The 21,573-nt window shown below is 44.5% G+C and overlaps 1 protein-coding gene across 1 annotated transcript; it reads right to left on the bottom strand.

The window, feature by feature from the left end:
• Positions 1–618: 618 nt before the first annotated feature.
• LOC117145708 (GATA zinc finger domain-containing protein 10) lies at positions 619–4,676 on the bottom strand. The gene is given in 1 exon segment (XM_033311456.1): positions 619–4,676. A coding segment is annotated over 1 exon segment (2,265 nt). The 5' UTR covers positions 3,823–4,676; the 3' UTR covers positions 619–1,557.
• Between the last annotated feature and the right edge of the window lie 16,897 nt (positions 4,677–21,573).

Here is a 21,573-nt window from a genome sequence, read left to right as displayed (position 1 = left end):
GTAGGCCCATTCACCGTCGCGACAGCCGAGTGATTGGACAATCTGGGTCTGGTGAGCGGCTCTGAAAATATGGTATATGATATATCGCATTATCAAAATTCCTAATAATTGTATTTCAACCTTGATGCTTGATCGGTGGAATTAGTTTGGACGGTGTCGCCTACAAAACGTCACCTTCCGGTCACGAAAATTGCAGTTAATCATTGACAAAATGCACGTAAATAAATATTGAAATGCCAGATTGCAGCATGCGATGCACATGAGGTTCCCAAGTAATTGCCATGGCTGGATGTTATAAATGTCGATGGAATACCATTTTTATGGGAATCTCGTTTAATGTTTTGTTCTAATTTGTCAGGGTTTGTTTAATGACATTTTTATTTATGTTGACAATGCGTGAATTTCATTCGATTTTTACTACTCTAATCGTCTTTGTCTAAGGAATTACGCATCGCACTTAAAAATAGAGGGAGCTATAAAATCCAAACTGGAATTTAAGCCAACTGACACATTGGTGAACCTGCTGCATATCGGCTCGGTATGCAAAATTCACGAATCCTCCCATTTTGCCGACGGCAAATAGTAAAAATGTAGCGAGAAGTTTTTGTAAAGATTTTTCTTTTATTTGTTTTTTTTCGTGGATTTTTTTGTGGATTTTGTTTTTATTATTTCCAGGTGCTTGGCAATGTTTTGTTGGATTTGTTTGTTTTCGCTGCCTTGCGCCATGTTTCACAATCACGTTTGCACGCTGCTTCTTGGTTTGTTTTTACTAAATTTGCTTTAGGTTTACTAACATTTTCTCTGGTTGTGTTTGTATTATGCAGTAGATGCTTGCCTTCGATTCGATTTATGTTTTTAATAATAATAATAATTTTGTTTTCGCTTTATTACAATTAATTATGGTTGTCTTGTCTGGTATTTGTAAGCATAATTAATAATTAAATTGTTTATATAATAGATAATAATTATAATTACTTAATGCATAAGAGAATTTATAAAATAGAATGTTTTTTGACATTTTTCTTTGCTTTTCTGAAATATTTTCATCGCCGCGCCTCAACTGCCTTTACTCCTACTAAACTTGTGTCTTGATTCCGCGTCCTGTTGCTCCCTTCAATTGAACGCACATTTAATGTCTGAGAATGTTTTGTACAGCAAAAGGTGAGTGAGTGGAAATGAAATGCTAAACCAAACGATTTGTTGTTGTTGCCGTTGTCCCAGTAATTGGCAACAGTTTATTTGTATCACACAATTGTTTTTAGCTATGCAGCAAGCGGGAAATCAAGGGAAATCGAAGCAGAACGGTATGGAATGCAAGTGAGTTGTCATCTTACTATTGTGGTACAACAGTGCGTATGCTTCATTTAAATGACTAAACATTAATCCTATTCTCATTTATTTATATGCGCGTGTGTTACTCTGCCACTTCGAAATTCGAATTAAACCTGCTTAAGAACTAAGGCTAAAATTGTGTCTGTGTGTGTGGCTGTGGTTGTGGGTGTGTTTGTGGGTTGTGGGTGTGCGTATCCTAGGGCTTTAGTTAATATTTTCAATAATTTACAATGTGGATATATCCAGGAGGCCAGCACTGGCAGCCACCGCTGCCTCGTGGCCAGGATGATAGTGATGGTACAGCTGGTGTTGCTGCTGCTGCGGGAGGTGCTGCTGCTGCTGTTGCTGCTGCTGCTGGTAGTGTTGCTGTTGCTGCTGCTGGTAGTGCAGGTGGTGGTGCTGCTGCTGCTCCTCGAGATGCTGCTGCTGCATGTCCAGCATGCTGGCCGAGGCGGCGAAGGAGCTGCCTGCAGCCGCGGCAGCAGCAACGGCCGCAGCAGTTGCCGCCGCAGCAGCAGCCGAAGTGGCGGAGGAGGCGGCAGCGGAGGGGGTCAGCTGGTAGGCGGCTGCCAAGGCGGGTGAATGCGCGGCGGTATGGCCACTGGAATGCGCCGAGGAGCGGCCGCCCGACGACCCCGATGCCGTCGGACTAGGCCGTCCGTTGAGCAACTGTTGCTGCTGTTGTTGCTGCTGCTGCTGTTGCTGCGGGGCCGTCGGCATGTACGGCGGCAGTGGAGGCGAAACGCTCACACTGGAGCCTGCTGCTCCATAGGCGCTGGCCATTTCTCACATGTGTGCCAGCGGCGCCATCGCCCTCAGCGATTGCTGATGCTGCAGGTGGTGTTGCTGCTGCTGCTGCTGCATGGTCTGGTGTTGCTGCGGGATCTGTTGGTGCTGCTGCGAAAGGTGTTGCTGCGGGAGGTGCTGCTGCTGCTGCTGCTGTTGCATCGACTGGTGCTGCTGCTGCAGATCGGGCGAGTCAGTCTGGTAGTGCAGCAGGTGGCGCTGCTCATCCGGCAGATGGTACATGTTCATCAGGTGATTCAGCTCGCCACCGCCGGCGGCTGCTGCCGCTGCTGCTGCTGCCGCTGCTGCAGAGCTGTATTCCCGCTTCATGATGTGATTGTTGTTGATGTTGTTGTTGTTGTTGAGCGCTATGGCACTGGGACTTGGCGACACCGGTTCCGACTTGATGCTCGAATCGCTGGGGCTGTGGCTCTGGCAGGAAACTTGACCGCCCCCACCTCCGCCGTACGGAGCCGGACTGCCGGGCTGCTGCTGCAAGCTACTGCCGCCATACGGCGACGGTGATCCGGGCTGCTGGAGACTGCTGCCGTACGGCGATGTCTGTCCGCCGGACACCGTCTGGTACATCGCATACCCGTTGTTGTACATGTGTCCCATGTCGTACCGCTGCGCCGCGTAGTGCTGGCCCATGTAGGAGGTCTGGTAAGCTGCCGCTCCGGCCGGATCCGCGTGCATCATGTAGCCATTGGGCATGTATCCATTGGGCGCGTTCATCTGGTACATATCCTGGCGCGCCTGTTGCGCTGCCGCTGCTGCCGCCGCCGCTGCTGCTGCTGCACTGCCTCCACTACCGTTTAGCGACTGATTCTGGCCAGGCTGACCTTGCACCCGCGTGGGCGTCACCGGCTCACCCGGCGTTCCACCGCCCACCGTCTGTCCGGGCATCAGGCCGCCCATCGGGTACTTCTCCTTGGTCTTGGTCAGCGTTTTGGTCTTGCGGCGCGGCCGGTACTTGTAGTCCGGATGCTCCTTCATGTGCACCGCCCTCAGGCGCTTGGCCTCATCGATGAAGGGTCGCTTCTCCGACTCCGAGAGGTCCTTCCATTGGGCGCCCAGTCGCTTCGAGATCTCCGAGTTGTGCATCTTGGGGTTGTCCGAGGCCATCTTCCTCCGCTGGCCCCTAGACCAAACCATAAACGCATTCATGGGCCGCTTCACACGATCCGCGTGCTGTTGGTTCTTGTTGGCCGTGGCGCTGTTGTTGTTGTTGTTGCTGGATCCTCCAGTTAGGCTGCTCAACGCGGATCCCGCGCCCAGATGCTGCTGCTGCCCGTGCTGCTGCTGCTGCGTGTGCTGCTGGTGGCTGACCGGCGATGTCATGTGATGGCTTCCGATGCTGCTCTGGGTGGGACTCAGTTCGCTGGAGCTGTGCAGCGGGGAGCTCTGCTGCTGCTGCTGCTGCTGCCCCACCTGGCTGCCATTGAGGGTGTTCGCCATCGAGGACTGCAGCGAGCTCAGCGGATTGGGACTCTGGCTGGCCGCGATGTGGGCGCTCATGTGGTGATGGTGGTGGTTGTGGTGGCTCAGCTGCGAGTGGGTCAGGTGCGACTGGCCCAGGTTCATGAGTGGAGCCAGGGCGGAGTACGGCGATGCCGCGTGTCCGTGCAACGCGGCACTTGTGTGATGCGGCGGCATGGTGGCATGCAGCAGGCTGCCTTTCATATCCGATTCCATGGTCAGCATCTTGCGGGGATTGCTTCCAGTTTTCGATGCGATAAAGCTGATTTGGCTCAAAGTTGGTTCTCCGTGGATACTCGCCTCTAAGGTGCAGTTACTCTTTAGCTTTAGTTTACTCTTTGCTTAGTTAGACATTTTGAACATTTTGTGGGAAACCATGTTGCACTTGTGATTTTTGAGATTTTGATTTTAGCTGCAGTTTGTTTTTCGTGGTTTTTTCGTATCTTTACGCGTATCAAAAATGTGGCGCTCGGCTCTCTTTGGATTTGTAGCTAAACAGCTTGAATTGCGTTTTTTCCACAGTCACAGATATCAGATAAACATATATATGCTGTTTGCTAGCAAACAAACAAGAGGCGGCGTAAAACACTTGAAAATTGTTGCTAAAAACCGACGCGAAATTGCCTCAGAATATTGTTGTTGTTTGTATTTGATTTTGTTGTAAATATATTTGGTTTGGTTTGGTTGTTGTTTTTTATTTTTTCGTATTCGAGAAGCGGGAACACCGAAAAAATACCTCCACACTGGGCGGAATTGAGCACCTTTCTGTTTCTCCGGACGACGGCGAAACCTGTTCGAGGTGTGTTCTACGCTGCTTTTTCCCTGGCTGTATGACTTTTTTTTCTTTCTTTCGTATCACCGCTTTTTGGCTAGCTGATGACGAGGCACGAACCAGAACCACCGATGCGATGCGATGCGAAACGATACGGATACGATACGACACGAAACCGAATTCGAGACAGCGAACAACCGAGTTGATGTTGCTGCGTGATGTTGCTGCTGCTGGCTGGCGTGCTGCGACTGCCGTGCGGTACGTTGCGTGCGCGTGTGCTGACGACGGCGAATGCGAGAGTCGAATGAGAGACCGTCTGCCGCTGGCCGCTCGAGCAGGCGGTAAATGCGGTGCGGTCCGCCAGACAGGGTGGCTGGAAAAACTGGTCTTGAGTCGCGAGTATCTGTGTGTGCGTCGCTGCTGTCCAAGTGTGCGTCGGCATTTCCATTGCCCGTCGCCTGTGCGGGAGCGAGATGAATATACGAGTGGCTGGCCTGCTAATAAATCAAATAAACTCGCTGCTGTGCATGTGTGTATCTGTGTGCGGTGAGCGCTGGCTGGGTTGGATTTTGCGCACACTGCTCCGCCAATCAGAGGACAGTGAGAGCGGTACAAATGTATCTGTATCTCGTTCCGGCCCTATATCGATCCGCGTTGCGCTCAACGCTGCCATAAAAATGTCGTCTCTGCGTTTATGGCAAGCGCTGTTGCCGCTTTTCCGCTGCCGAAAGAGACTCTGGAGGAATTTCTCGTATAAATTTCGAGCTTTAAACATGGCCGAAACGCTATGGACGGTGGGGCTAGGGGTACTTTCAACCCAGTCCAGGGATCCAGGGACCCAGGGGCCTTAGTGTTTGCGGCGTTTTCGCCGTTAGAGCGCGTCTCACGCGCATAGTTTTTCCTGGTTTCCTTTTTTTATTTTTTTGGGCCCAGCTATGTGTACATACAAAAAGATATATAATATATATATATATATAGTCACTCTGCGTCTTTCGCTGCGCTTCTTATTAACCTAATGGGTTTGCCAAGGTAGCTCACGAATAATTGTGTAGGCAGGCAGTCGGCAGATGGAAAAATTTATTAAGCAAGTGCAGCTGCAAATGTATCCTGCTCTCGGCAGTCGGCAGTTGTATCTCAGAACTTTGATGCGGTTTGGCTTACACGTATCACGTATCCGCCACATGAGCCGGCCCGTCCTACGGCATTGTCTTAGGGCATCATCTCCCCCCACACGACCCCCCTTTAATTTACCACCCCGCGATGAATGCGTTTTTCTTCAGCTGACTCTGGTATTTCGTTTTTTGGGTTGCCCATGAGTAAATGTTGGGCTCGTTTTTTGTGCGACTTTCCGCAGTGCAAAGTGATTGGATTGCAGTTCTCAGCTGGTGAGAACTACTCACCGACTTGCAACACAGGTGGTAGTCGATTAATTCAAGATTGTTGCACAATCGAAGGGAAAGAACAAGATTTATAGGCTTCTCTAAAAGTAATATTAATTATATATTGTGTTTTAAATAAACAAAAATACCATTGTGTTCCATTGGCTGAAATAAAACATACTTGTGCATCCGTAAACTACGAATAATATAGAAAAGCATTTTTGTTCTTGAATAAATAAAATACAAATTAAATGAAATAAATGTATTTCTTCGATAAATAATATAAATTTTCTCCCTTTAAAGCACAATCAAAATTTCTTTTGTACAACTCCTTAAGCATCGTCTCCAAATTTCCTGCAAAGTCATCAAACACTTGAATTGAGCTACTAACCCATTAAAAATGTATAATGCAAACAAAGCCGATATGTGGGCTCGTCGGCTTAATGAATTTATGGCCAATTGCTAAACATTTGACAATGGAGCGAAAACACTGGGGCAAGCGGGCACAATAATAAAGGCAATACCGGCAAACAATGCAAAACCTGCCCCAGTAACTGACCTACAACAACGCAACATCATAACATCAAAAACAACAAGAACGCAAATCTTAACCGCAAAAAGTTGGCCAAAGAAAAGGAATAAGTCAAAGTCGTTGTTGATTCTACGGGGGCTATTGTGTAATTTCAAATACGAAATGCAGAAAAAGAAATACAATTCTCGTCGGTTCATTATCAATGTACTTGGCCTGCCTGTTTGTTTTGCTATTGTATGAGTACGAGTACAAGTACGAGGCATTGATTCTTTTCATGGGAAGACTGTTGCTCCTCTGAAAGTATTTTGCTGAAAATGGGAAAACAAGCCAAAACCCGAAAAAATCAAACAGAAACAGACTTATACTCAGACTCATACTCGAATTGCGATTTTGATTCTGACTCCGATTCTGAATCCGATTCTGAATCCGATTCTGAATCCGATTCTGATTCGGATCCAGAATGAGCGACGAGTAGACACTCAGACGTCTTTGTTGCTGCTATTTGTGTTTTGTATTTTGTGTTTTATGTTTTATGTTTGACGATTGAGCGTGCTGGGCGCGTGTGAATGAAAAGGAAGCTCACTCACAAACACTCACAAACAGGCGGGCCATGGGCCATACAAAAAACAAAGTCAAGGTCATTGTAAAGAGTTTTAATTGTTCACACACAAAAATACAAATGAAAATACGAAATAAAAATACTCTCGCACACACACACCACTATGCCATGCTACTGGGAAATAAAGCAGAAAAACACAATGGGCGGGAGAGCATTGCACAAACAAACAGGCAAACATTCGTACATAATAAAAGAAATAAAAACGCAACAACAATGGCCAAATGGCAACAGGAGGAGCAGCGCCGGCAACAACAAAACACAGAATTGGCAGCAAACAAGTTGAGCAAATCTGAATAAAGCCAAAAAGAATATATGGATATAAGCCCGTTCAAGACATGGTCAAAATCTAAGCAGGCAGCAAATCAATAGATATAATAAGTCAATATTTTATCTTAAATTCAAATAATTTAATCCTTTTTGAGGATAATCGAACTTGAAATCTGTGAATTCTGATATCTTTTAGGTATTTTTTAATTTCTTCCCTAGAAGTTAAATTTCAATATCGCTCCAATTAATATTAATATATAAATTTCCTTTCTATTGACCCGAATCAAAGGTTCTTCGCATGATATTGGCACCCCTCCAGTGATATAAGCCATATTGCATCCGTTTTGTTGGCCAAACTTTGGGCCACTCCTTGCTGATACATTCTGCGCAACTCGTCCTCTCTTTTCCCAGCTTTCTGCCGCCGTGTTGACTCTAAAACTCGGATCTGAATGTTCCCTAAATGCTTTGCTCTTGCAACTTTGCCGGCAACTGTTTTACGAGTTTATCCGTTTAACAACGCCCGAAAAAGAAAGTGGCGCAAAATAAAAAAAATCTGCAAACACTCACCCGGGCCGAGAACAAAAACAAGTGCAGAAAAACGTATATTACGTATACGACCCGTCTCGACACTTGTAGACGACCATTCGCATCGCCGGTTGAGCGAGCGAGATGGGGCGAGTGTGCGAAGGAGAGGCACTCTCGCACTCACACTCGCACACACACGCAGACACATCTACAGACCCTATTCAGACTTATTCATTTTACACATTCATTTCCTCATTCAATTCGCAATTGTATACGAAATTTCAATTGTTTGTTGAATGTATTATATGCGTTGTGGCTATGGAAGAAGGCCCTGTTGTTGCTACTGATGGTGCTGGTGATGATGATGATGACGTTGTTGAAAATTGCATTCCCTGGCGAAGTTCAGGTCGTTTTCGCATGTGTATAGCAATGCGAGTGTGTAAGTGTATGGCTATTTGGCAACAGGTTGCTCTGCTCGGCGTCTAGCTTTTTGAATTCCTGCCACAGGGAGACAAAAGGCTCTCGCTCTGGATGTGTGCGCGTCTATGTGTGTGTTTATCCTGATTGCATGATGATGATAAGCGCGAAGTTCTGGCCATTGAAATTGCGAACGTGTTGATGAGTACCGCATTCATTCATTCATTCATTCAGTCAGTCAGTCAGTCAGACATTCACTCGCCTTGATTGTCGGTGCTTCCATTCTTCACTCCCCATTCTGTTCTGTTCTGTTCCGGCTGGCTAAAAGTGAAAGTCGGTCGGACCGGGTCGTAATCGGAATGGGAGTGGGCATGAGCATGGGGATCGGAATCAGAATCGGAATAGTTAGGATGGTCTGTCTGTCGCCAGCAGAACAATAAAATGGCATTAGTTTTTGGGCTCTGAACTTGATGCAGGGCATTGCGTTGAACAACAATAAAGGTGGTAGTGGGACGAAGGCCTGCCATCGATTTTATGCGGTCAAACGAGAGGACTCTACACATCCACATCTACATATACCCCAACACAGAGAGAGAGAGAGAGAGCGAACGAGCGACTGAGAGCGAGAGAGAACTGCCCCACATTCCATGGAGTCTATTCACAGGACGAACCCCCAAAGAGTTGAAAAGTGAAAGATGCAAATAATGGCTCGCTTCTGCCATCCAGTAATGCCATCCCGCTCGCAGACGGGGCGTGTTTGTCAGCCAAGGCGAACAATGAGCCAAAGATATTATATCTTATTGTTATTCTGTATTATTTTTGTGTCATTGAACTTATTTCGCCATAAAGGAAAAGTGAGTAAGGCCATCGGAATATGAATGAGCGGGATGGCTAGACGGCGCAGGAGGGACAGGACGAGCCAAGGCAATCATAATCAATAGACAACGAGGAAGACTGCAATTGTTTTAGCCAGCCTGTTTTTATACCACTTTTACTTACTTCCCCAAATGGTTATTGAGCACCCACACAATGGAAAATTTAAATGTTTCACAGACCTCCGGCAGACAATCGCCAGACATTTTATACAGCCGAGATTTAGCGATTACGAAATTGATTTTTCATTAGCTAGCACTTTAAATTAAGGATATTGTGCATTTTAAAGCTTTAACCTATTTGCTGTTAAAGGTTTCATCTTGTTCTGGGGAAATTATTCTCGACAAAGGTATATTTATTTAAAGCGGTCAGATATTTGGTTCTTTAAAGTTGTATTTGTTACTAGAAACAGATTTTAGTTTCATGTTTCTCGCCACCATGCACTTGTAGTAGTTCTTCCTCCTAAGTAATTCTTCCTCCTCATTTATTGAAACTAATAAACCTCGGCGAGCTGCTGGATCCCCAGAAAGAATGATTTTTAAAAGATGGAATACGAAGACCGTCGCATGACTGTCGCCATATTTCCATTTAGTGGCTCTTGGGCGGATACAACCAATTGAGTGGGGCGATGACGAGATGACGACGATGGCTGGCGACTGCAGAAGTTCTTTGTTCATGGGCAGGGCGTAATTTATCGCATCATTATCATTATTATCAACGAGATGTGGGGACGAGCTCGTTAAAGGTTGTTGTCGCTGCCTACTCCTATTGGCGGTGCCGCGCAAATTGCAGCCATTTAATTCAATTTAAATAAATTTAAAATGCGTTGAACTAGTTGAAAGACTTATCCACCGGCAGGCCTGATTTCTCAGGGTGTTTGCGTAGTTTAAGTTTGAGTGCCACAATTGAAATAAGCTGCGACGAAAGCCTCATGAGGTAAACCGATAAATTGCATGAAGTGTGTGAATCATTAGGAGAATTTCTGTTCATTTTAATCCAAAATGGTAGAAGGTAAGTTGCACATTTTAATGACATTATTTGTAATTAATAATATTATAATCTCAATAATTTTCAATGCACATATGATACATTTTTTTTGAAGATCTTTTTTGAAGATACAAAATCTTCAAACTTTAAATTGTCTTTATGGGAAAATTTTGAATAAATATTTAGCATCTCATCAATAAACCAAATTGTTCTGAACAAAATACCCATAAATGTTACTTCAAAACTGAAGCATTTATGCAACAAAGTCTGGTTAAACAGCCGAGTGACTGACAAATCGTTGACTTCCACGACGAGCCCAATAATTTGAAACGAATGGCGGAGGAAACCCAGGGTGAAGAGTCTTCAGTTGTTGGGCTCCGATGCCTTGTCGAAAGCGTCAAACTTTTGGCCAGAAACTGGAAGGCAAACAACAAGGAAGGGCTCATCTAGCGCTTCGCTCCGGGCGTGAATAAATGAAGTTTGCAAATTGCACCACGCCTGACCACCACCGAAACACAGAAACACCGAAACATTTGCAGCCCAAGTCGCTGCAGCACAGTGCAGTCTCAGTCTCAGTCGCTCAAGTCCACAGTCCGCATTACGAATGCAAAACTTTGTCCTCATTACTCGAGATGTCGAGATGTTGGGCTGTTGGGATGTTGGGATGTTGGGTAGCTGGGTAGCTGGAGGTGGAGTGGTGCTACAAGGAAGCTGCCCCTGGGTTAAGGCGTTGCTCTGCGGCCCAAGTTATGGCGTCTGTCAAAGTCGTTGGGCGGGCAAGAAAAACTTGTCGTCATCTCGCATTGTCCGGTGGCCCAAGTTCTCGGCAGCTGCAAAGGCCGCTGAAGGACAACGAGAATCGCCACGATGACGACAACATCTGCACTCCGAACATCCCGATTCCAATCTCAAGCCCAAGCCCAATCCCAATCCAAGTTGCCGACTCCCGGCTCCTGGCCAAAGTCCAGCAGCTGTCAGCCCGTCTAACAAGTGTCACAGCAAGTTTTTGCTGCGCTCCTCTGGACACCGAACTGGACACGAACATGGATATATACACCCCATACATATACTATATAGTATATACGTACGTATTCCGGCTGAGTCCTCGGACTGTGGACTTTTTGTGAAAGATTAAAATCTGCAAACAGTTGTCATCCCAGTTTGAGTTTTGCAAATATAGCAAACGGCCCGGGGACTTTCGTGCTGATTAAATGATTTAAGGTCAGTTGAATTTTGTTTGGTTTTCTACTTACTGACCAGCCCACTCACTAATTCATAAGTAATTAGTAAGCAAAAGTTTTGTAATTGACTTAGGCCTGATCTAATTGTTAAGCGAAGCGAGCTTTTGTTTCAAGTCAAATACGCCTTCGGGTTTTGCGGTCCATGTTTGATGTTAGTGGCTACTTTAAAAATAATTAGGAATTTTCATAGGAAATTTAAGACTGAATGTATCTTATTAAAAAAGGATTTAGGTGTAATTTGTATATACTTATCAGTAACTGGCGGTGAGCTGAAGCACAATACTTACACAATAATTATAGTTTTATCCTTACCCAATACCTTAGATTCCTGAGAATTATTTGCCAGCATCGCCAAGGTAATGAATTCAAATGAGAATATTTTCGGGATCTAGATGTAATCGATGCCGCCTTGTGTAAAACAGATAATTAGACCACCTGCATCGGCACTATCACCCAATCGAATCTCTTTATCCCCAATGAAGACACAAAATTGCGCATGGCCAAAGTATCGTTTAGGGTAACATTAAACTAAGTACTCATAGGAACCCATGACCGCATGAAATTAAGGACAACAAACAAAGCGATGCGAAATCAAAGTCCCCGGCAATTTACAAACTAGTTACTCATCGAAACGGGGCTGGAGATCAATCAGCAAAAAGGGATCGCTCAAATTTAGCAGAAAGTACACTGTGCAAAATCCTCCCGACCGACAGATGGCAATTAGGGCACGCAAATTTTATTCTACGCCGTACTGTAAACACGAAACCCTCCTCCTCCGTCGAGATTTTCTGGGGTATGAGTAGGGGTAGTACCATAGTACCAGCACCACAGTACCAGTACCCAAAACCAGTAGCTATGCCAGTAGCGACCCGAGATCCGATGCTAAGTCTCTGTAATTTGAGTCGATTTTTCCGGCATGCTGTTCGCTTCGTCTGAAATCATCTAGATGCTCTGGTATGGGCCTTGCCCTGCTCGTGGTTCCATTTTAATTGCAGTCGCCGGGGCTGGGCAAAAAAAAAAAGTAAGAATAAACGAGTAGGGAAGGAGAAAAAGGTCGCCCCGTTCTGCAATTAGATCCAAGAACGAAAAACGAAGCCGCAGCCGAAGGATCGCAAGATGCGAACCCAGTGATATGCTCCTCATCTCTGGCCCTTACAGCGATCTCCCTGTAATTATGGAACTGGTCGTGAGAAGTGACCTGCCCATAACCATACCGAGAATCCATCCTCGATCCCGATCCATCCGATGTGAGCCCGCTTTTATCCAGCAAATTAGAGGCATTTGAATGACAATGAGAATGCAATGAGAAATCAGTTGGCGGAAGTTTGGTTTTAAATATTTTGTAAATTTTGTGGGCGTTCACCCGAATGCTGTGGAGTCTAAGTACCCGACAGGAAATTTGCTTAATAATATAATCGAATTAGGAGCTTGAAAATGGCGCAGCTCAGATAAACGCACACTGTGCACTCGAGCTTGTTAAAGTTTTAGGAGCTCGTCTTGGACACTCCCCTCATGATTTTGGATTTAGTGGCAGATCGGAGCGAGGAGAGGAGGCAACCCCACGGCTCATTCCAGTTGGCTGGTGATGAGTTTTTAATGGCCGGCGCTGACTGCGGCCAATGTGAATTATGGTTTTCATATGTGCCGCACCAAACTGGTTATGGTCGCCGGATTCGAAACGCTGAGTTCGCCAAGCAAACTGGAGCTAATCGTATATATGGTGTGGCCCTGCCAGCTTTTGCTTTGCTTTGCGGGACAATTTTGCAAACTATATACATCTAAGTGAAATTGAATTATTAGAAGGTCACACTTTAACGATTAGTTGAACCAGAAGAGTTTATAAAATACTGATCTAATCACTAGAAAACATATGTGGCACATGCTGTTCTAATCAGCACATAAATGGTTCACTAAAAGAGTTTAGCTAAACAAAAACCGTTTATAATGGTCTATCATATTGTTATAACTAATCGTTATATTTACATATAAATATTTGTAGCCTTTGAATCCCGAGAATCTTTTCATCTAACCTAGCCAAACCTATTTGACAACTATCAGACTATATAGAAAAAGTCCGATACAAGTGTGCCTAATTATTCTGTAGATAAATTTTAATTTTAACAGCCTATCCAAGCTTTCATCAATTGGGGTACCACAATCTATATATCTATTATAATACCCAGAGCGATAGAGCCTTTTGCCCCAAAATACCTGTCAAATGTGGCATGCTCAACAGATCTGAGAGATCCGTTCATATGTTAATTCATATTGATCAAATATCGAAGGGAACCGAAAGGCTGGTTAGCCCTTTTCATTAATAGCTATAGGCCTAAGACTCAGTAATTTACAACGCATACAGTTAAGACGCAGCGGCAATATATTATAGACTTTATTTGGACTGGAAACTTATGTACACACCGATGGGCCTATGGATATTCGAAGATTTCGCATAACTTAGGCAGAGGTCGTGATTAAAAATGCAAAAAGTATGAGGTTAGATTCCAATAAATATCCAATGATATGGGAGAGCCTGTCACATTAATTGTTTTCAACACGAACCACACTCGAGATAGAAAAAATTCAAATCTCTCCACTTCGATAAATTTATATTAATATCAATGAACTATGAATTCATTTGGCTGCCACATGGCGACACATATTAATAATTTCGCTTATGTCTTTATTCACTGAAAATAAAATACGAGAATAACGAGCCAAGAAATTCTTTTAAAACACTTTGAGCAGTCCAAGACAAGAAAAAACCAAGCGCATCAGAAAGAGCCCCTAATGGCCGTAATAAATTACTCCCGAGAAATTCAAATATTTTGCTAATATCTTAGGAAATTAATTCATAATTAGGCAACTTCACGCCACCACCACACACCAAAATCCAACAACTCCCAATTCCTTTCGGGGAGGCGAACAAAAGTGGACAGTGATTGGGGCATAAATTATGAGAATCTTCGTTATCGGACAGTCGGATAGCTGGATCTTGTTCGACCTGGGGCAGACTAAAACTGGACTGGCTGAGTGTGAGATTAGTCAAACATAAATTAGGCAGGGGTCATCCGCACTATGGAAAGAATTCGGATAGAAAGGTGTTTCTCTAAAGCGTACAGGTGGCTTAAAAATATTTATAAAAATATATAAGGCAATCATATGGATATAGTTTATTATCCAGTTTGATTCGTACATCCTAGTTGGGAATGGAATTCAGATTCAAGGGCCACTGTAAATGGGCATTCAATGTGGATGGATGACTGTGACTCTAGCACTCGTACTTCTCCGCCTTTCAGATGCGAGCACGCACTTGGAGGGAACAAAGAACTTGCTGACCGCAGAGCATGTGGTATTCGTATGGCTGGACCTGGATTACAGGGGGATCGGGAGTGGATCTGGATGGAGATGAAGGTAGAGATGGGGACTATGGATGCTGCTGCGGTGCCTTCTGCGAGCAGTCTGCGAGTTGCAAGTAATAAGCAAGCCGCTGTCGTCGCCATTGAAATGCTGATACAAGTAACTGAAAGTGCGGACAATGAGAGCTCCGCTTGGCCAGGGAACAATGCCCCGGGTGTGGACTGTGCTCCACCTCGGGGATGTTATTAATATGGCTGACAATTTGTCGTTGTCGTCGCTCCACGTCGGTCAATGAAACGGAATGTCTCTAAAATAAAAAGCCAGGGCAGCTGAAATTGTCGCACTTGGAATCCACCATTCGCCATTCGCCATTTGGCATTTTATTCAATTAACTTGCAAGACAAATAATACAAATCGGATATATATGTACGTGCGGCACAGCCAATATGGATGGGCATGGGTATATATGCATCTTGTAGGAGCCATTTCCAATCTGCTGCTCTCAGCAGTTTCGGCATCCGACTGAAAGGAAGTGCATCATCAGCATTTGCATTCAAAGGCGGCCAGAGTCTTGAAACTTGAAATTACTTGAGCTCGTTAAAGTGGGAATGGTGGAGCTGATGGCGGTGGGGATGCCCAGGATGCCAGGACGAGGGCGTAAATTACCAAAAAAATATATAATAAAAAGGGAGAAAAAAGAACAGAATTGAAATGGCCACTGGCAATTGACACCACCAATAATCCACCTCGAACAAAGGCAAAAGTTCGGCAGGCTGATGAAATTTGCGCTGAGCTCGGCATTTGTTTTGTTTGCCATTCGGAGCGGTAACTTTGTGTTTTGTGAGCTACAATTTGTGCTGGAATATATACTTTGCTCGCATTTTCGCTGCTGCTGCCACTATTTGTGCTTTGCATTTGACCACTTCTAATTGCCAGAACCGAAGCGTTCCAATTTTCTGCTTGATTAAAGCCCAGTTGCTCAGCTAATTACAGGGAGGGGCTAAAACAAGCAATGGCGTGGAGCCAATTTCGTTCGACTGGGATTGGTTTACTTTGCAGCGATTTCATGGTTGGCAGTGCCTAAAAATAATTACGAACTACCAGAAACTTATCGCGATTCTTGTTGACTAGCTAAAAACTAAGTTTAATATATTTAATATAGTTATATGTCAACAAAATGTTTTAGTGATATTTATCTTTATTAAAACACAATTTTCCAAAAAGATACAGATCGATACTTCTTCCCTTAATTTATATTTTCATGCTTCGTTTGTCCTTTGAGCTTGCATTATCACAACAAACACCTGGTTCAGCTGGGAACAATCGAGCCAGCCTGTGATTACTTCAATATACTTTGCGCACTTTCCGAGCAATTTCATCCAAAGCAGCAGAATAATGTACATTGCCAGTAGGTGGGAATGGAAAATGGCAAAGCAAAACAAAATCAATCAAAAATCTCAGACTTTGGATTCAAAGTAATTTGAAAGCAATCTCCGACAGAGCAACAAACAAACAAACAAACCCTGGAGATAGCAGGGCCAACTTGGTGCCACTCTGGAAGGGATCCCATACCCAGGAACAGGTAAAAGCACTTTGGCTTTTGGGCTCGGTGGGTTGAGAGTGGATCCCCCAGTTCCGATTTAACCCATGGCATCATCAAGTGGGCCACCTCGTCATAAGTAAGCCAAGCACTTTGCCTGAGCAAATGTGCAAACAGGCAGCGAGCGGTGACTCTCAAACTGTGCCCCTCCAAGTGCAACGAACGTTGCAGGTTGCAAGTCGACAGTTGCAAGGGCACATAGCACATGGGCGCACATGGGCGCAGCTAGACGCATTCAACCCCACGCCTGCCACTCGCATTCTATTTTTGCACATGAGTTATTTTACTTAAGTTCTAGCGTTGCACTCTCAAGGCACATGCACCTTGCCCCAAACCGCATTCGCCACCCCAGCACCACTCGGCAGTCTGGCTAAAACGCTGCCAAACGTGGCTCGAATGTCAGCAGCAGCTTCTTCGGTGCGGCAGGAGGAGCAGGGGCTTCTGGGGGTCTTGGATGGAGGCACTGCAACTGTTGTTATTCAGTGCTCAAGTAATCAGTGCTACTGTCGCTTATTGTTTGTCCGCCGCCGCTCTTGCAGTCGCATTTTCAGTCGTCGGTGTCTGTTTCGGAGTCGGCATTGCGACCACAGTGGTTTGAAAATATAAACTAAAATTATACAAAAAATTAGAAAAAAAAATTAAAAAAATATAGTTTATAATATATATGTACCTGATACATAATATAATAGAGGTATCTCATATACAGAGTAGCTCCTTTATACCAGAAGTTTTGGAATCGTAATATTTAACCACTGTGCTTCACCAATGGCGGATAGTCTGACTCGGGGTCTGGGCTTGGAATGGTCTGGGACTTGGCAATGAGTCGTCTCTCGCCTTGGACGCTGCCATCTTTCCCTTACCCCACCTTGGGCTCCCCTCTCCCTTAGGTCGTTGTTTCTTCTTCTATTGCTGTTGCAAATATGGCGCCCCATGCACATATAAGGTTTTTTTTTTATTTTTGCTGGCATTTTTTGTGATTTATGGCGGTCGTAAGTGGAAACTTGGTGCACTTGCCTGGTAAATTAAGTGCTTATTTGGAGTTTAAGTTGCCGCAATTAGACATTTTCTCAAGGGGGCTGCACTTGGCCAGATACCTGAAGAGTGGATGACAAGTTAGTGGATGCTCGGCGACCCATGGGTCTCATCAGGACTTTTTATCCCCCCGAGGACTACGTGGCAATTGTGTGCTCATATATTTGTCACCACATTCGGAGTTTGAGCCACGGCATAAGTATAATTGAGAAACTTTGCAGACGATGGTATTGTCAAAAATTACGAGATCTTAGCTTTTTGTCTCCATCGACATTGGAGTTATTCAAATGGAAAAGATGAAATTGAATGAAGATTTACAAAAATGAGTTTCAATTGCTATTGAAATTATTTTAATTAAAATTTTTCTATGCGAGTTGTGTACCTTTAATTTAATTTATTGGAAACCTGTCGGGATAATCCGTGTATAATAACCAAATATTAAAAAATAACTCGCTAGCCTTGACCGAAATCGCACAAAAGTCCGGTGGTCCTGGCAGCAAAGCTATAAAGTTCAAAATATAAATTTAATTACAATCCCATATGCAATGACCCCCTGGGAACGAGAACACTAAATCAGTGCTAATCCTGTGCTCGTGGAGTAGCATCAGGAACTCTGATGTTGGCATAAATCAAGGCTGGCATAAAATTTCACACCTTGCCTGGTTTTACGATTTTACGCTTAATTTACTGCCCAGATACAACAAAAAAAAATAAGAAAACAGAGGATGGGGGCATGCTCGCACGTATATATACTCGTACATAAAAAAATTGAAATATATTCTGCTTACTGGAATGTCATAAAAACTGGATTCAATAAAAATTAAGAAACGCTGGCAAGATAAGCAGGATGAGCAGATCCAAAGGCAGAATCCTTTTGTCAGGAACAACCAGCTGCCCTCCGATTTTTCCATCGTGTTAAAGGTAGCGGAATCCTTTCCAAGAGCAGGAGTATAGCGTTTTTATTAAATTCCTGGCCAGGCCAGACAATTCGACGCCAATCGTCGTCGTCGTCGTCGAAGTTCGAAGGCAATTGCCATCCATCCCAATCCGAGATTTTACTCGTCTCACAGGTCGTAAAAATCGCGCAAGCAGCTCCATAAGATTTATGACTGAACAATAAATTTTCCACTCCAACCCAAAGTCGCCCGGTGCAATGGGTGCTGGGTGAAAGTTCTTCTTCTAGGCTGCATTTAAATACTGGCCGTCTGGTATTCACTTATCGATCGAATGTCGTGGTAAAGGCAAATCATTAAGTGCCATAAATTACGCCCACCAACCAACCAACAAGTCCTTCCATGAATTTTTTCGCCACAATTCACCTTTGTGTGTCGTGTGAAAATGAATTGCATTTCTTGTGCAATTCCCTCGAAGTGCAAAAAATCGATAGACAATGGGCCCAAGTAACCCACCCTCCTCCATACCAACAGTTTTCTTCTGGCACTGGCCCTGCTCTTATTATTCGGTTTTTCTCAAGTACCGACACTCGCATTATTGTTTCGCTAACTGTTTTTCGTTCGGGTTGAGGGCACTTGCAGCTTCCCGTTTTTCCCGTTTTCCCGACTTGCCCGTCAACCGACAATGGCCGTATAATGATATAGGTAAATGCATCCATCCTTCTATTCAGCAACAGCCAACAGGTATTTTTATTGTATTTGCTCATGCCGAATATATCCTGCGGCTGGCCATTGTCAATGGAAATTGCATGGGACTTATTGGGAATGCCGCCCTCCTCGATTGGTGGGAAAATGTGTGCAGGAGCCGTAAAATTTGTATCCTGTCGGTGCGGGTGACGGTGGGAATGCTAATAAAGATCACTTGTCCCGAACAGCTTGGGAAATTACATTAAATAATAGGTTACCTCAAATTTTATTACCAGTTAACAGCTGAGCTCTGGAATCAAATCTCAATTATTGAGTATTCAATTTTACCATATGTGCTTATAAGTTGAACATAAGTAAGATTATATCTGAATAATAATAAAATAAATAATCGTAGGCAAAATCTGGTCATATGTGTTTTAGTAATGATCAATATTAATGCATAGAATATTTGTTTTAATTTTTATTGTATTTCATATCATTCTATTTTTAATAATCCTTTTCCATTCGCATTATCCCCTTGATTGCCGAAAACCTGCGATGTTAAGTAGATGAAATCTTCAGAAAATCTCAGAAATCATCCGCCAGCGGCAAAAGCAACTGAAAGTGCTGAAATGCAGTGCCAATTGCGCAATAGTTGAAGGCAAGAGGGCGATTCAAAGGGGGAGTTTGGCAATCGAGATGGAAAAATGCCAACGGCGCAATAACATGACAAGTATCTGAACGGATCTCCCTCTCGAATCCGCCGGTTGGAACACCTGAGGCAGACATAATGGCAGCCAGCGAATGACGATGATCGATGTAATGTGTTGTATGCAGTAGACTTTTGGACACTTGGATGTGCCAACAGTTTGGGGGCCCTGGCAAACAACCTTTGTGACAGGCACCTCGGGCTTAATGGAAGATCGCAATTATCCAGGGCTCAACCCGTTACAACTGCGCAGTTATTTCGCCAAGATTTGAAAGGAACCGTAATTTGCATGAGGCGGTGAATTCAACCCCCAAGGTTGGTCCAGAAAACCTGAAGCCACCTGGCCAGAGTGACGATCCCAACTTGTTTGCAGGGCAAACCCTGTTGCCAACTGTGGGCCATCCTGCTGTTGTTTGCCAATTACCAGGAAGCATGAAATTATAATACCTTTTCCAGCATTTCAATTTTCCAATTTCGGATTTTCGGTGCGCACTCAAAGTGCCCATTGAAACGCAAAAAATGAAGCATTTATCCTCTGCCCCCAAAAACCTCGTAGTGTGAGTGTGTTGTGTGTATCTGGCAGATTTTACGGATACACCTTTCCGTGCGTATTTAGTCAGCAAATTGATCCTCCTACAAGGATCGCAGGATCGCAGAGTCCCGCAGGTAGGCAGTCATCCCTTACCAACACTCCCCTCTCACTCTTTCGCACTCACTGATCGCTCCCAGTGCACAGTTTAATCCTCACAAATCGCCTACAAAGCTGATTGCGCACCGGCACGGGCACACCTGGCCCTCGATTCGGTCCCGATTTCTCGTCCTGACAGGAGGGTTGGTCCTTCGGTGCGAGCGGTGTCGGGTTTTGTTCCTTGCCAAAATGAAATACAGATTTCGGGAAACATGTACTCTGGAATCGGTTTGTGTGTTCCATTCTGGATTCAGTGTACCATAGCAAACATGGGTTTCGGAATTGGGAGCGGCAGTTTCAGAAGGCTTAAGGCGAATTAGAACGAAAAACTGGGCCCTGGATTGAGTCCTTCGATCTGAGCCGAAATCTCGGCCCGGATTGAATTCGATCCTGACCGTAAGCCGAGTTGACTTGATGGCTGTCAGCAGTGCTGGTGGAGGGATTGGCTTGATAAATCCACATAGCTACAACTTTTCAACGGGGGCTTATGCAAATAAAAACTAATAAATAAAATAAAAACATTATACTCTCCTTGTATAATTAAGTTATTATTAATATAAATATGATATATTTAAAATATTAATATAAGCAATTGCTACGGTGCTTTGGGCACAACTGTACCTATTTTGGGGGCTATACCTGGAAACGTAATCACCCATTTTCGGGGCTCAAGTAACCCCAACCTCGCGGGGACATATGTCAGCATTTTTCATTCAGATCGATGAAACACACACTCAAGGATCAACCCACCCCTTGTGGCGTGTGTTATTCAGTTGAAAATCGAAAGTTGGGCAATGGGTCCAGGGCGAATCCGCAACTCCAGGCAGCTGCGATCGAGGGGAACACCTTTTGGGCGCCCGAGCCGCGTGCGCAATATATAAATACCATAAATTTTCTATGGAAAACCTCTTCAGATGCCGCGGTATAAAGGAGAAAACTTCCATTCAGCAGTCGTCGCCTTTTGATAGAACTACCCAGCGAACAATGGACACGATCGCATTGTCGTCGTCATCGTCGTCTCCACATCCACATCTTTCGCGATCATATAGTCTTTTGTCTTGGAGGTGAGCTGGGTTTGCTCAATGAACCAAGGACGGGGTGAAGTAGAACATAAACATCAACACGTGTTGCAATTCATTCAAGTTTCGATTCGGTTTTATATTATCAATATTATTTATGGAAAGATGCCAGTGTCTTGGCGCTGATTTATAGACATCTCATGTTGTTTTCATCTACTTTTCAGAGGGGATTGGGTCAAGGAGAGCACGGTATACAGCTGCCGATGAGTGAAAATGGAACCGAAAGGTGTTCAATGAACTTGGGTATTATAAAATGGGTTTTCGATGATCATTAAGCAAGACCTTGTGAACTTAAATGGGGCTCAACACGCTTTGTGTT

Source organism: Drosophila mauritiana, chromosome 2L, assembly GCF_004382145.1.
Source record: "Drosophila mauritiana strain mau12 chromosome 2L, ASM438214v1, whole genome shotgun sequence".
Taxonomy (NCBI): Eukaryota; Metazoa; Arthropoda; class Insecta; order Diptera; family Drosophilidae; genus Drosophila; species Drosophila mauritiana.
This window is presented reverse-complemented; position numbering and strand designations above follow the sequence as displayed.